Source organism: Brassica rapa, chromosome A09, assembly GCF_000309985.2.
Source record: "Brassica rapa cultivar Chiifu-401-42 chromosome A09, CAAS_Brap_v3.01, whole genome shotgun sequence".
In the NCBI taxonomy this organism is placed as follows: domain Eukaryota; kingdom Viridiplantae; phylum Streptophyta; class Magnoliopsida; order Brassicales; family Brassicaceae; genus Brassica; species Brassica rapa.
This window is the reverse complement of record NC_024803.2, coordinates 40225623-40238085: the sequence shown is the minus strand read 5'-3', so window position 1 is coordinate 40238085 and position 12463 is coordinate 40225623. Positions and strand designations below refer to the sequence as shown.

Below are 12463 nucleotides of genomic sequence, written 5' to 3'. Positions count from 1 at the left end.
GTCAATGTGATCCGAGTGAGTAAGTTGTCTTACTTTTACAATAGAAAAAGAGTGAGAAGATCAACAATAATCCAACTATAGTATTTGGGAATAAAAAATGGACCGATATGACTCATTGAATGTCAAGTGAGAGTAGCCATCGGCATTCGGTTCTCGGTTCGATTTCGTTTTTTTCACTTTTTCGGTTCTACATGTTTAAGGATTCGTTCAGATATTAAGAAAAATTGATTCAGTTTCGGTGCAGTTATTCCGGTTTTCAGTTCGGTTCAATAATAAAGTTGAGAATCAACAAATATCCAAGATAATTTTGGTTCCAATTTGGTTTCGGGTTTTTGATTAATTAGAGATAAAAAGAAAGAAAATTCAGATTTTTCTAATTAAGTATCAGATTTTTTTCAGGTTTTAGATAGAAATTTGGATAATTCAGATAGTTTTAAATATTTCGGATAAAATGTAATTTGGTCGATCATTTTTTTGGATATTTTGATTTATAAATAATATTTTAAACTATTTGATTATTTTAAAACTAAAGTGAAATTTCATAAAAATACATCAACTAAATATCGATAAACTCTTTTTTTCTTTAATACCTAATTTTTTTCGTTACTCAGTTAAAGAGTTTATCAAAATTTATTTGGAGTAGTGTATGAAAAGTTTCCTAAAACTAAATATAATTAACATTTATAAGTATATAAATTATATTTATAAAAGTTCGTATACCAATTTAGTTTCGGTTTGGTTCTGGTTCGGTTTAGATTTTTTGATTCTAGATATAAAATCCACTCAAGCAAGTGATATGACTAAACCAAAACCCAATTTTTTGGTTCGGTTTGATTTAATTTTTTCGGTTCGGGATAAAAGTATTCCGGGCATTGGTGAGACAGTGTTATATCATTCTTGGAATTTTAGTCTCGCGTTATCCTTATGTGATTTATTAGTTGGATATGTTCTTAGCAAAGACTTGGGCCTTATTCAGGGCCTAGCCCTTCCTAACACGGAGTAGAGATGATAGAACACAGAAGAGACACGTGTTAAACTTGTGACAACTCGGAGAGTTGGATAAGTCCCTTCACAAGTCAGAAGATCCACCGATCCTCTCTTACCATGGCCAAGCCATCCTCTCCTCTGCTCAAATCCCAGTAACACAACTCTCCCTCTCTCTATCTCTCTCTTCCTTTCTTCCAATGGCTGCAATCGCTTCTCTTTCCTTCCCGGCGCTTGGCCAATCTGGAAAGCTTTCCAATCCCACGCCTTCTCGTCCTCTCGCCTCCGTCTCCGCCATCTCCCGGAGGATTTCTCGCCGCTCTCTGACTTCTTCTAGACCTTCCACTTCCTCTTCCAAATTCGTTATCCACTGCATGTCTAGTGTCACCGGTTAGTAAAATCTCTAGCTTTCTTTTTTCATTTCGTTAGCCGCATTTAGCAATACTTTGTTTGTATCTCAGATGTGCCACCTGTATCGGAGACGAAGTCGAATTTCCTCAAAGCTTACAAGCGGCCCATCCCAAGCATCTACAACACCGTGTTACAGGAGCTCATCGTACAGCAGCATTTGATGAGGTACAAAAGGACTTACCGATACGACCCCGTTTTCGCACTCGGCTTTGTAACCGTCTATGATCAGCTCATGGATGGATATCCGAGCGATCAGGATCGTGATTCCATTTTCCAAGCTTACGTTGAAGCTTTGAATGAGGATCCTAAGCAATACCGGTTAGCTCCCCCTCTCTCTTAATAGTTAGTTGAAAGATAGAGTTGAACCTTTTTTTTGTTTCCATAGAATTGATGCGCAGAAGATGGAGGAATGGGCGAGAAGCCAGACGTCTGCTTCACTAGTTGACTTCTCCTCTAAGGAAGGAGAAGTTGAAGCGATTCTTAAGGACATTTCGGAAAGAGCTGGCAGTAAGGAGGGGTTCAGTTACAGCAGGTTCTTCGCTGTTGGCCTCTTTCGCTTGCTTGAGCTTGCTGGTGCTACTGATCCTACCGTCCTTGACAAGGTCATACTACTCATCTTGTGTATCCTATTCATGTTTGTATGTATGCATTCTCTAATTTTGGATCTCTTTGTCTCATCATGGAACAACAGCTTTGTGCGTCCCTAAATATCAACAAGAAAAGCGTGGATCGGGACCTGGATGTGTATCGCAACCTCCTGTCAAAGCTTGTCCAAGCCAAGGAACTACTCAAGGAGTATGTCGAGAGGTATTGATGCTGCTAAAACCTACCTCTGTTTGTTACTTAAATCTATAGTCTCGTGGAACCTTAACGTTGCTTGTGGTGTGGTTATTTTAGGGAGAAGAAGAAGAGAGGGGAAAGAGCCGAATCACAGAAAGCTAACGAATCAATCTCCAAGTCTCTGGGAGATAATAATAGCCTATCTTTCTTGGTTTAATGGAAATCCTAAACAAATCAATTTGTAATTTTTTGTTTATTGTTCTTAGTAACAACATCATCTACTTGACTTTATACATGTGCTCATTCCTAAGAACATATATCTCTCTCTTTTGATTTTATGAGTTTTTTTTTTACATAATTGTTGATGCATGTAGTTTAGATACATTCATTGATAGGGTTGTGTCGTGTCTCTAGTTGCTGCCTTCAGTGGGAAGGTGACCAACGATTAGTACGTCAATTCCTCCTTGAAGCCCTGCCTTTTGATTTATTTATGAGTTGTCCCTATTAAAATAAAAAAAAATACTCAAAACTAAATCTCCATATATCAGATTCAATGCTAAGGAATTGCAGAGACTTGAAGTTTTAGCATCCAGATACATTACATATAATTGTCTCGACCATTATGCGAAAATGAAATGAAAAAGATGAAAGAAGAATATAGGAGGAAGAATGCATGGATAGAATCAATATTCTTTTAACTAAGGTGAGAGATATCAACCTCATCAGGAATCTTGAAGGTATCAGCAGCACCAAACTTTCTATATTCCTCGCCTTCTTCAGCCACTGAGTCGTCTTCATTATCATCATACTCTTCCTGATGGCGGGGTGTCGAAGGGTCGTACATGCTTCTGGACCGGCAGTCATGAGTTGCAAGCATGTTCACTTGGCCAAGGTGTGAAATCTCTACCATCACAGTTTCATCATCCATTGGCAGTGGCTGTTTCCACGGCTCCCCATCCATCCTCATGAATGTATGGTCCGCTGCACCTTTGCGAAATTCGAACCGAACCCGGTTTGCCTAGTCACCAAAGAGAAACCAACTCGTTATAATTTGTACTCACTCAATCATCATAACGATATATGTCTCTGTGCCACTTACCTGGGCAAGTCGTGTGCCGTGCCCATTTGGAGCGAGTAGGACTAGACCGTGCCAAGCATTTCTGAACCCAACAACCTCAATGAAGCCATCATCAACGAATGGTGGAGTCAAGTCTCTCTGTTGTGTCACAAGAAAAAAGAAATCTGCACATTATTTCACCATGTCAATATTTATATATACAAAATGTCAAGAGAATTACATCGCGTTGTTTCCTGGGATTTGGTGTACCCCAAGGATTTAGTCCTCCAGAAAAGCTGGGCAGATTCAGGCATACAATGGACCTGATGCTGTGAGAGCAGAAATAAAAGTCAGGAATTGGAGTTTTTTTTTTATTCGTGGTAGGGCACTGATTTGTCACATTTGAGATGTAAATAAAGATCAAACACAGTAAAGTCCCAAGACTATCCAACATGGTATGAAATTCGTGACTGACACTTAGCCCTCAGAACCATTTAGATTGAATTAATAAAAATTACCTATGGGGTATGTGAAGGTCATGCCATTGGCCATTTTTATTTGCAATCTTAACCTTTGCAAGCTGAGCTATGTTCCTGCAGAGGAAGACATGATAGAGCTGTCTAATATATCGTGCAAGAGGGCAAAAGCATATAATACAGAGATATGTAACCACCATAAGATTACATTCATTTAAAATTAGAGTATAAGACTCCAATCATAAGGTGCTCATCGATGCATGTTTGTATATAGATGTTGGAAGACTATTCAAATGAGAAATTGGGGAGCTGAAACTTAGGGGGAGGAAAATAGTGAACAAAGTGTAGATATATATATTCACAGCTGCTTACCGTGAAGCGGGGTGGAAAAGAGAGGCGCAAAACCATCCTTGCGTGCAACCAAGCTTTACATACGTACTCTACCAAATTGAAAAAAAAAGATCGAAATGTGAAGCCAATGCAAAGTATGTACTAATTGTTAGTTTAAAAAAAAGGGAAGCGTAATCACACTAACAAAATCAGAATTCACATCAGGGTAAACTTCTACGAAATGAAAAAGGAAACTTCTAAGAACAAGGTACCTGATTAACCAGCTGATTCTTAAACTTTTCAGGGTGTAGCTTCCTCTCAGAGTGAAACGCATAAGAAATTTGAGCATCCATTCCTGCACATGGACAACCAAACTTACAAGGGGAAACCTAACCGCAGTGCTATTATGCTTATTACAGACTCAAGAAAAATCCAGAGGCAAATAGAAGAAGCATATTAGCATTTTGTAGGCAAAAATAAAATAAAAAAAATTCTCACCCAGGCTGAAGTAATTCCAGAATCCCCCGCGAAATGTGTGGTAACCTTCCTGGAAAGAGTAAACGACATCCATATAATAAGAGAAAATGAGTCATAACTATTCTCGCAGAAAGAGTTATTTACCCTGTTAAGTTCATCTGTTGGAGAGACACGGTGAAACGCATGTAGAGAATGTGGTAACTCAAGAGGTGCAAGAGGATCACAAGGGCCTTCTTTAGGAGCCTTCATCCTCATAAGTATGTGCCAACTTAAAAAGTAAAACAAAATGTATATATTCACCCCAGTTAAATTCCAGAAAATCATAAACTCTATTGTTAAAAAAAGAGAGAGATATGTATATACATACTTGTCAATCTTCATCTCTTTGGCCTTGAGCACTTTATCCAAAAACAACTCCACCGAAGCCCTATCAGTTCCCGGATTTTTCTTTCCCTGAAGAGGAGATTGAAAATGCTTCTTGATATATAGTAAAGAAACAAATCTGAGGAGGGAGTGTAGTGTAAAGTGTGAAACCCACCCATCCAAATGCAAAGGGAAGGTTGTTTCCTGTACCCAAAGGTACGGTGGCGATAGGAGGAGGATGTGATAGTTTAAGGTCACAAACAACTCCAAGGAGCCACCCAGCAGTTCCATCACCTCCTGCAACCTATATATAATAATAAAGATTGTAAATCACAAAATGGTGGTGAAAGAGAGCGTTGTAATTTAATTTAATACAAACTCCCTCTTCCTCACGATTATTTTTAACTTGTCCCGGATGTGACAAGCGAGATCGTCATCCTTTAGCCTCTCGAGGTTGAGATATATTCTGCGAAGCACCTTATCCGGAGTCTCCACCCCAAGATCAAACACCTGAGCACCAGAGAGAGATAGTGGTTTAATATTAAATTAAAAAAAAAAAACAAGATGGAGCGATGAGATTACCTGGTTATCGTTGAGAAGAGAGCGGTAGGTAAGGAGGAGCTCCCCACCCAGCTGACCACCGCTTTTGGAGTTGATGAAGACGAGGACGGGACTCTCGGGTGGAGCGATGGTTGGTGCCGGAGTATCCGATTCCGGCGAGAGGACGTAAGTAGGGATGTAGAATTCCTTGAGAAAATCTGATAAGCTATCCATGCCGTCTCGTCGTGGGATGAATCAGTGATTCAGATTCAGAACAAACTGATGTTTCTTTTTTTCTCTTTTTTTTTTTAAAGGGGAAAGTAGAATCAGATGGGATCTGTGATCAACAACAGGAAAACACAGGTACAGTTTTCGATTGGAGCATGAGAAAATGGTGGAAGGTATCGGGATCCGAAAAGATAATGATGAAATGAAATGATATTCTTGTCTTGAATATTAAATACAGTATAAAAGGTGAAACCGTAAAGAAGATTCATGGAATACTTGGGGGTTGGGGGGTTAGAGAAAGGAACAGGGTCCCCACGTGTGAGATTCTTGGTAGCGACGGCGCCTCCGGATTCTGACGCGGACTCAGAGTCATGCGCCCGCGTTACTCGTCCTTCCGTTTTTTTGTTTCAACTTCCCACTGTGGGTTGTTTGTTGGGTTTGGTAAACCGGTTTCGAGCACGTCTCTTCTTCTTATTCCTACCTTCTCGGTCTAATTATTACGGTTATATTTGGACACAAAATTTGACCCATAACTTATAGCCAGAGAGTATTTTACACACGATAATCAATTTCCCCTAAAAGCATAATCAATTACCCAGAAACCCAAATTAATAATCATGCAAGACATTAATTAATTTCTTATTTCCACCTTCCCCGGTCTAATTATTACGGTTATATTTGGACACAAAATTTGACCTATATCTTATACAAAAACTTCACAGTCTACTGTCGTCTGGTTCCACAATCATAGCTTCAGTTTCCCACAAACCCAAGTTAATCAATTTCTAGACTTATACATAAATAATAAAATTAAAAAAAATGACATTTATCATTAATCATCTTTATCTAATGTTTAAATATTTAAATTAAAAAAATATATTTGAAATAGTGATTAAAATTCTTCTTAAAATTTAAAACTTCATTTCTAATATTTTTTTTAATAATGTATATGTCAAAGTACATGTACATTTTGACCAACTAAAAACCCAACAATTAATTCTACTCTTTAAAAGTACATGTTGTCAACGCACATGATAAGAAAGTTATTAGGAGACATCAAAATAAATTAGCTCTCGGTTTTAAAATGTCAAATCTCAAATGTTAAAATTCAAACCGGAAAATAGTGGTAACTTTTAAAATGATATAATTTAACTAAAAATTATTCAGTACTTTTAAAAGTTTATACTTATTATTACTAGAACTACTCACCGCGCTACGCGCGGTTTATACATTTTAAATTTGTTAGTTTTTTATATTTATTATTATATAAGTTGTTTTGTTTAAATTTGTATATTTTATTAATTTTTGTGAGCAATATAATTTTCATTAATTTGTGCTTTGTTTTTTTTAGTGAATTTGAAATATTTTTTTAATTTATATTGTATTACATATAATGAATATTATCCAATAGATTTTCTATTCGTGAAACCAATTAATGGATAGCATGACTAACACATTAAATAGAGGAATTACTTCGATATTATTATTTTTTCTTTTCAGTTGTTACTTATTAGTTTCCATTGACTTATAGATGGTATGCCATTATATTTTGTTGTATTTTGTCAATTCTCATTTAAAATTTTGAGTAATGTTTATGAAATTGTTGAATTAAACTCTTGTTACTGGTGTTACATGAATATTAATTCTTCTTCATTTTTTAATAGTTTTAAAATATGTCACATATGGTTAACTAATACACATTTTAATTTTAATATATGTTGGGATTAATGCAGTTACAGATATGATTTTCATTTTTTCGTTTTAATTTTTTTTAATTCCAAATAAATATAAATTTTTATTATTAAATTTGCATTTATGTTGTATATTTTTCTATTGTGTTTATAATTAGGTGTAAGTATACGCCTACCTTTATTTTTGGCTTTCAATTTTAAAGGTTTACTCTTTATATGGTGTATATTTTGCCATTTATATTTTATTCTCTCTGTTTCATTTCAATTATCATTATAGAATAAAAATTTATTTTAAAATAAGTATATTTTTTAAGTTTTATTAAAAAATTATTCAATTGATATGATATATGATTTTTATATTTCTGTTTTCCTATTAGTTGAAATGTTGTTAGGTATATATGTAATGATGTATTTATTTTAAAAATATACAAAATTAAATATTTTCTTAATCTGTATGCACAATTCTGAAACGATAATTAAACTGAAACTGAGGAAATATGTTTTAATTATATCCAGGTTTAGTTATTGTATTCTTCAATTTTTCTTTTATTTTTTTCTCTTGGGTTTCCTTCTTTTATATATTACTAGATCCTTTCTCCGCGCTACGCGCTGATAATATATTTAAATTTGTTACATTTATCATTTTTATTTGTATGTAAATTTTTCTATATTAAATTATATATAACTAATTTTTAAATTTGATTTTTTTTTTATATTTTTAGTTTGAAGTAAATATTTCTATTATATGTAACATAATTAACTAAGAAAATATGAAAAATCAAGTCCGAGATTTTAGAGTTATGTAAAAAAAATATAATTATGTATAGAACACAAATTATCTTAGTTTAAAAGATCGGAATCTCATCTCGAATAAATTTACGAAAAGAAAAAGTACTCCAATAACCTACTTAAAATATAAAACCTCCTTTTAAAAAAAAGCATACTTAATAATATTTTTTTACGTGTAATAGTTGAAAACTGACAATTGAATATCGATCTAGAATATTATTTTAATATATCTAATGTAAAATATTAATTGTAATAAACAAATTTTGAATTTTGTAATATTACATGAATTAGAAGTCTTTAAAATCTAAAATCTATTTTATTAACATACTATATTTTTTATTCATTTATTATTTTTACGTTACAAAATATTGCTTTAGTTTTATTTGTATATTATTTTTTTAATAATTTAGTTTCTTTTTAAGTAATTTTAAAATTATCAAGAATATAATATATTTAAAATTATTTATTTAAATATATCCAAATATGATGTCTCATTTTTATGTGTGTTTGCGTTGAGCATATTTAATTTGTAATTTGTATATTTAATAACACCTTATTGCGTGTCGTTCTATGGTTTTAATAAATATGTTGTCATCTCATTTTTATTACTACTAACATGATTTTTTAGTGATCAGTGATAATGTATTTTTAACGTTATGTATTATATTTTATTGTATATTTTTTAACTCTTCGTGCTGGCACTTTTCTTAGAATCATTTTAATTATATAATAGGTTTCAAGATGTAAATAAAACTGTGTATGTTGTAAATTTAGATTTTTTAGTGTAGCTGAGCACTATAAATTATAGAAATTATATTATGATTTTATTTTACTAAATCTTTCTTTCTGTGTATTTTTTTGTTTTATTTTGTATTTTTACAATTTTGTTGCATTATTCTTTAAATACAGAGAATTGATATTTCCAATTTTTGTTTCATATACCTTAAAAGTCTTCGGTTGATTTTTGCTTGTTTTCTTTCTCTAATTATAATGTACAGTTCGACCGTTTCTTCTTTTTTTTGGATCAAACTACTAATATCATCAGATAGAAAAGCTTAAACTCTAAGAATTGAGTGAGTATTTGTGCTAGTGAAAACTGATTTAACCAATAATATAGTGAGATATTATAATATTAGAAGATATGGAAAGTCTTCTATGTTGTCCTACGCTGGACATAATTAAGTTGTTGCCAATTGATTCTATATTTGTGATAACTGTAAATACATCTTTATGTCTTCCTTACATCATCCTTAATTGATTTATGGTTCGACTATTTCTAATATACTGAGAGTAACATAAAATTAGATGTTGATTATCTCCTCCCAATTAAGAATGCACAGAATGAGAGAAATTCAAGATGAGACCAGCTTACAATTTTGTCTTCATATCTATATAGAGTTAATTTATAGATTACTCTATTTGTTTCAAAATGTAATCAATTTTAATTAAAATATGTAATATTTAAAAGTTATTACTTTAGAAAAATAACATAAATTTAATCAATTACACAGTAATTTACATAATTTAATTGGCTACACAATATCTAATAAATATAAAGTTACATTGAAATATAAAAACAATTTATATAGTGAAAAAAAAATATTTTTAAACTATTATGTTATAAAACAAAGAGAATATTCAAATTATATTAAACATTAGAATAGTAAAAATCAGAAAAGCTGAAATCTCAACGTCGATCATTTACGTTGGCTATGTTATTAACTTTGAAGATAACGTGAATGATCAAGAACAAAAAGATTAAGGTGATGATTGTTTCACTAGTTTTTGGTTTTAGTTTCTGGCTTTTAGATTTTAGTTTTTGATTTTAGTTTTTAGTTTTAGTTTTTAGATTTTGATTTTGATTTTCGTTTTTAGTTTTTGGTTTTTAGTTTTAGTTTTTGGTTTTTGATTTGTGTATTTTAGGTTAAAATTTATTTTTCGAAATTACTGTTTTGTTTTTATAAAATGAGATGATTTATTTTAAGACAATACAAAAAAATACTAATAAAATTATTGAAATTTATATTAAAATGTAGAAAATATCAATAAAATTTTAAAATTATCATTAAAATATATCAAAATACTATGACTGAGAAAATCTAAAAAGAATCAACACAAAATGGTTTTCAGAGTTTTTATTTTTAGTTATTAGTTTTTAGATTTTTATTTTTATATTTATGTTTAATTTGATTTTGATTTTTTTTTTGAATTATTTTTCAGTTTTATGAATTTTTTAGCAATAAAATAAATCATAAATAAACTATGTAAAAGTTTATATTTTATTATTAAAATGTATTAAAATATTATGTCTGTTATTTGAAAAATATATTAAATTTTTTTTTAATTATTGAATTTTTGTAAAAAAGAAATATTTTCCTACTGATTAAATTTTTTAATATAAAAATAATACAATAAAATACGTAAGAAAAGAGTGTAGAGTTTAACAAACATATGCATCTAAGTAGTGTTAATATATTGTATTTATATATTTACCAAAAAGTAGTACTCGTGCATATCTTCAAAAGCCAACAAAACAAGGATTTTGGTTTTTCATTGAAAAGTTAGTTAAACATCTAAAATCTAGTTTTCCTATTTTCTAGGAAATCTACTTTGTTAAAATCTTGATTGGCAATAATATAAGTTTTAGTTTCCCTAAATTGTAGGGAATCACTTTTTTAAAAATCTTGATTGGACAAAAATGTAGATTTTGAAAAACAAAAACCAAAAACCAATGTAGAAACTGCAAACAATCAACACCTAAGTTTAGCTTCAGTCTTTTTTTTAATCATTTTATCAAAAAGAAAAAAATAACAGGACGATGACTAATAAAAAAAGATACAAACAGAGTACTGCAAAAAGGTGTTGATCACAATAGCAAACATTATAGTCTCAAAAATAGTCAACTTTATATTAAATATTAGTCAAAAATAATAAAATATATAATATTAATAAATTTCATTTTAAATATAATTTAACTTTAAAAAAATTTATCATTGTACATGGTGGAGAAAAATACCTAGTATTATTTGAATTTCAAAAACTATATGATGCACTAACTTTTTGTGACAAATCAAATTTAAGGAACTGAGCAAGAGATTGAGAAGAGGGATGTGGAGAGGTACAAAGAGTCTTCACTTGATGAGTTATAATGGAGCATTGAAGTGTCATTGTTGTAGTCGTAGAAGTTATACCGGTGAAGTTGGGTAGACGAACAGATTTGGAGTCGCTGGAGACGTCTAAGGCAAGTAGGCTAAAGAAAAGGAAGCTATAAGTTATACAATGGGCTGGCTATTTTGACGGGTTTGGATGGTTCGAGACCCATCATCTAAACATTCGCGATGACATGGCAGTTTGATTGGTAGAGAATATTTTATCCTATGTGGCACTCCTAAGAAGCCTCAAAATTAGTAGATTTTATATAGTAGGATAAAATTATGTTTTTACTTTCTTTTAAACCATCCAAAACTGTAGTTTAAAACAATAAATAATATAATAACAGTTGTGAGTTATTAAATTGATGAACTTTAATTTTTATTTATTGTGTTTCATGTTAAAAAATTTTACTTTTTTTTGCAATTCTTTTTTTTCATACTTAATGTAAATTATACATTTCTACACTACCTTTTTCTTAGTCAAACAAATTTCTACAATTTTTTTCAATATATGAGAAATATAATATTATAATAGCATTTAAAATATTTTTATCCAAAACATTGATATAAATAAAAATATAATTTGATTTATTTAAATCCAAAATCTTTAATCTTCATAAACGCAAAAAAAATAAACTGTGTTTAAGATAATAATTTTTAATAATCCATATTACATAAGATTGAAAATAAATATATAATAGTCGTTTAGTAATAAATTTTAAGTTATTTTTAGCTAACATGTCAATATTTATTTTATTACAATTTTCAATAGATTAATTGCACATGTTTTGTATATTACATGTCAATATACGAAAAAGAAGTCAATCAAAAAACCATGTTAATATACGGAAATAATATCTTTTGGGACCTATTACAATGTTATACTATAATGAACAGATGTAATCACGTAACATAAAAGTAACCAAAAATAAGTACAAACTTATATCTATTCATATGAGATAATTTCTATAGCATGACCGATCATCATAGTTTGATCAAGAAAAAGTTCCTTTTAATATTTAGGCTATGTTTTTTTTTTAACATCGAAAGCTCCATAATTTTTGGGCTATGTTTATATTTATGGAAACTCAAACATGTTATATAGAAATGCGTGAGTGTGTATGTGCTATAGAAAATATATACATGAAGTATGAAGCTGTTGTTTCAGATTATGTTGAAGTAAAA

At 30.8% G+C, this 12463-nt stretch overlaps 2 protein-coding genes across 4 annotated transcripts; one reads left to right on the top strand and one right to left on the bottom strand.

The window, feature by feature from the left end:
• Nucleotides 1-1061: 1061 nt before the first annotated feature.
• Nucleotides 1062-2527, top strand: LOC103842574 (protein THYLAKOID FORMATION 1, chloroplastic). 2 transcript variants are annotated; one of them, XM_009119212.3, is made up of 5 exons: nt 1062-1374; nt 1446-1713; nt 1781-1997; nt 2087-2202; nt 2293-2527. In XM_009119212.3, the coding sequence occupies exons 1-5, from the start codon at nt 1185-1187 to the stop codon at nt 2390-2392; spliced, it is 891 nt and encodes a 296-aa protein (XP_009117460.1). In that variant the 5' UTR covers nt 1062-1184; the 3' UTR covers nt 2393-2527.
• On the bottom strand, nt 2414-6145 carry LOC103842575 (diacylglycerol kinase 5). 2 transcript variants are annotated; one of them, XM_033280607.1, is made up of 14 exons: nt 5923-6145; nt 5461-5755; nt 5272-5388; nt 5054-5182; nt 4883-4968; nt 4660-4783; nt 4537-4585; nt 4311-4393; nt 4081-4148; nt 3751-3825; nt 3474-3561; nt 3275-3391; nt 2894-3193; nt 2414-2676 (listed from the first exon to the last, which is right to left on the bottom strand). In XM_033280607.1, the coding sequence occupies exons 2-14, from the start codon at nt 5650-5652 to the stop codon at nt 2629-2631; spliced, it is 1476 nt and encodes a 491-aa protein (XP_033136498.1). In that variant the 5' UTR covers nt 5653-5755; nt 5923-6145; the 3' UTR covers nt 2414-2628. The 2 variants fall into 2 exon arrangements, with proteins under 2 accessions (XP_033136498.1, XP_033136499.1); XM_033280608.1 differs by having other exon boundaries at nt 5963-6119.
• Nucleotides 6146-12463: the final 6318 nt, after the last annotated feature.

What these genes read in the sequence shown, in the direction of transcription:
- LOC103842574 (XM_009119212.3), top strand. Translation starts at nt 1,185, where the DNA reads ATGGCTGCAATCGCTTCTCTTTCCTTCCCGGCGCTTGGCCAATCTGGA. An exon ending in CTGCATGTCTAGTGTCACCG is followed by an intron (nt 1,375 to 1,445) that starts GTTAGTAAAATC and finishes TTTGTATCTCAG; the next exon opens with ATGTGCCACCTGTATCGGAG. An exon ending in GAGGATCCTAAGCAATACCG is followed by an intron (nt 1,714 to 1,780) that starts GTTAGCTCCCCC and finishes TTGTTTCCATAG; the next exon opens with AATTGATGCGCAGAAGATGG.
- LOC103842575 (XM_033280607.1), bottom strand. Translation starts at nt 5,652, where the DNA reads ATGGATAGCTTATCAGATTTTCTCAAGGAATTCTACATCCCTACTTAC. An exon ending in CTGGAATTACTTCAGCCTGG is followed by an intron (nt 4,394 to 4,536) that starts GTGAGAATTTTT and finishes GTCCATGTGCAG; the next exon opens with GAATGGATGCTCAAATTTCT. An exon ending in GACCTTCACATACCCCATAG is followed by an intron (nt 3,562 to 3,750) that starts GTAATTTTTATT and finishes CTGCTCTCACAG; the next exon opens with CATCAGGTCCATTGTATGCC.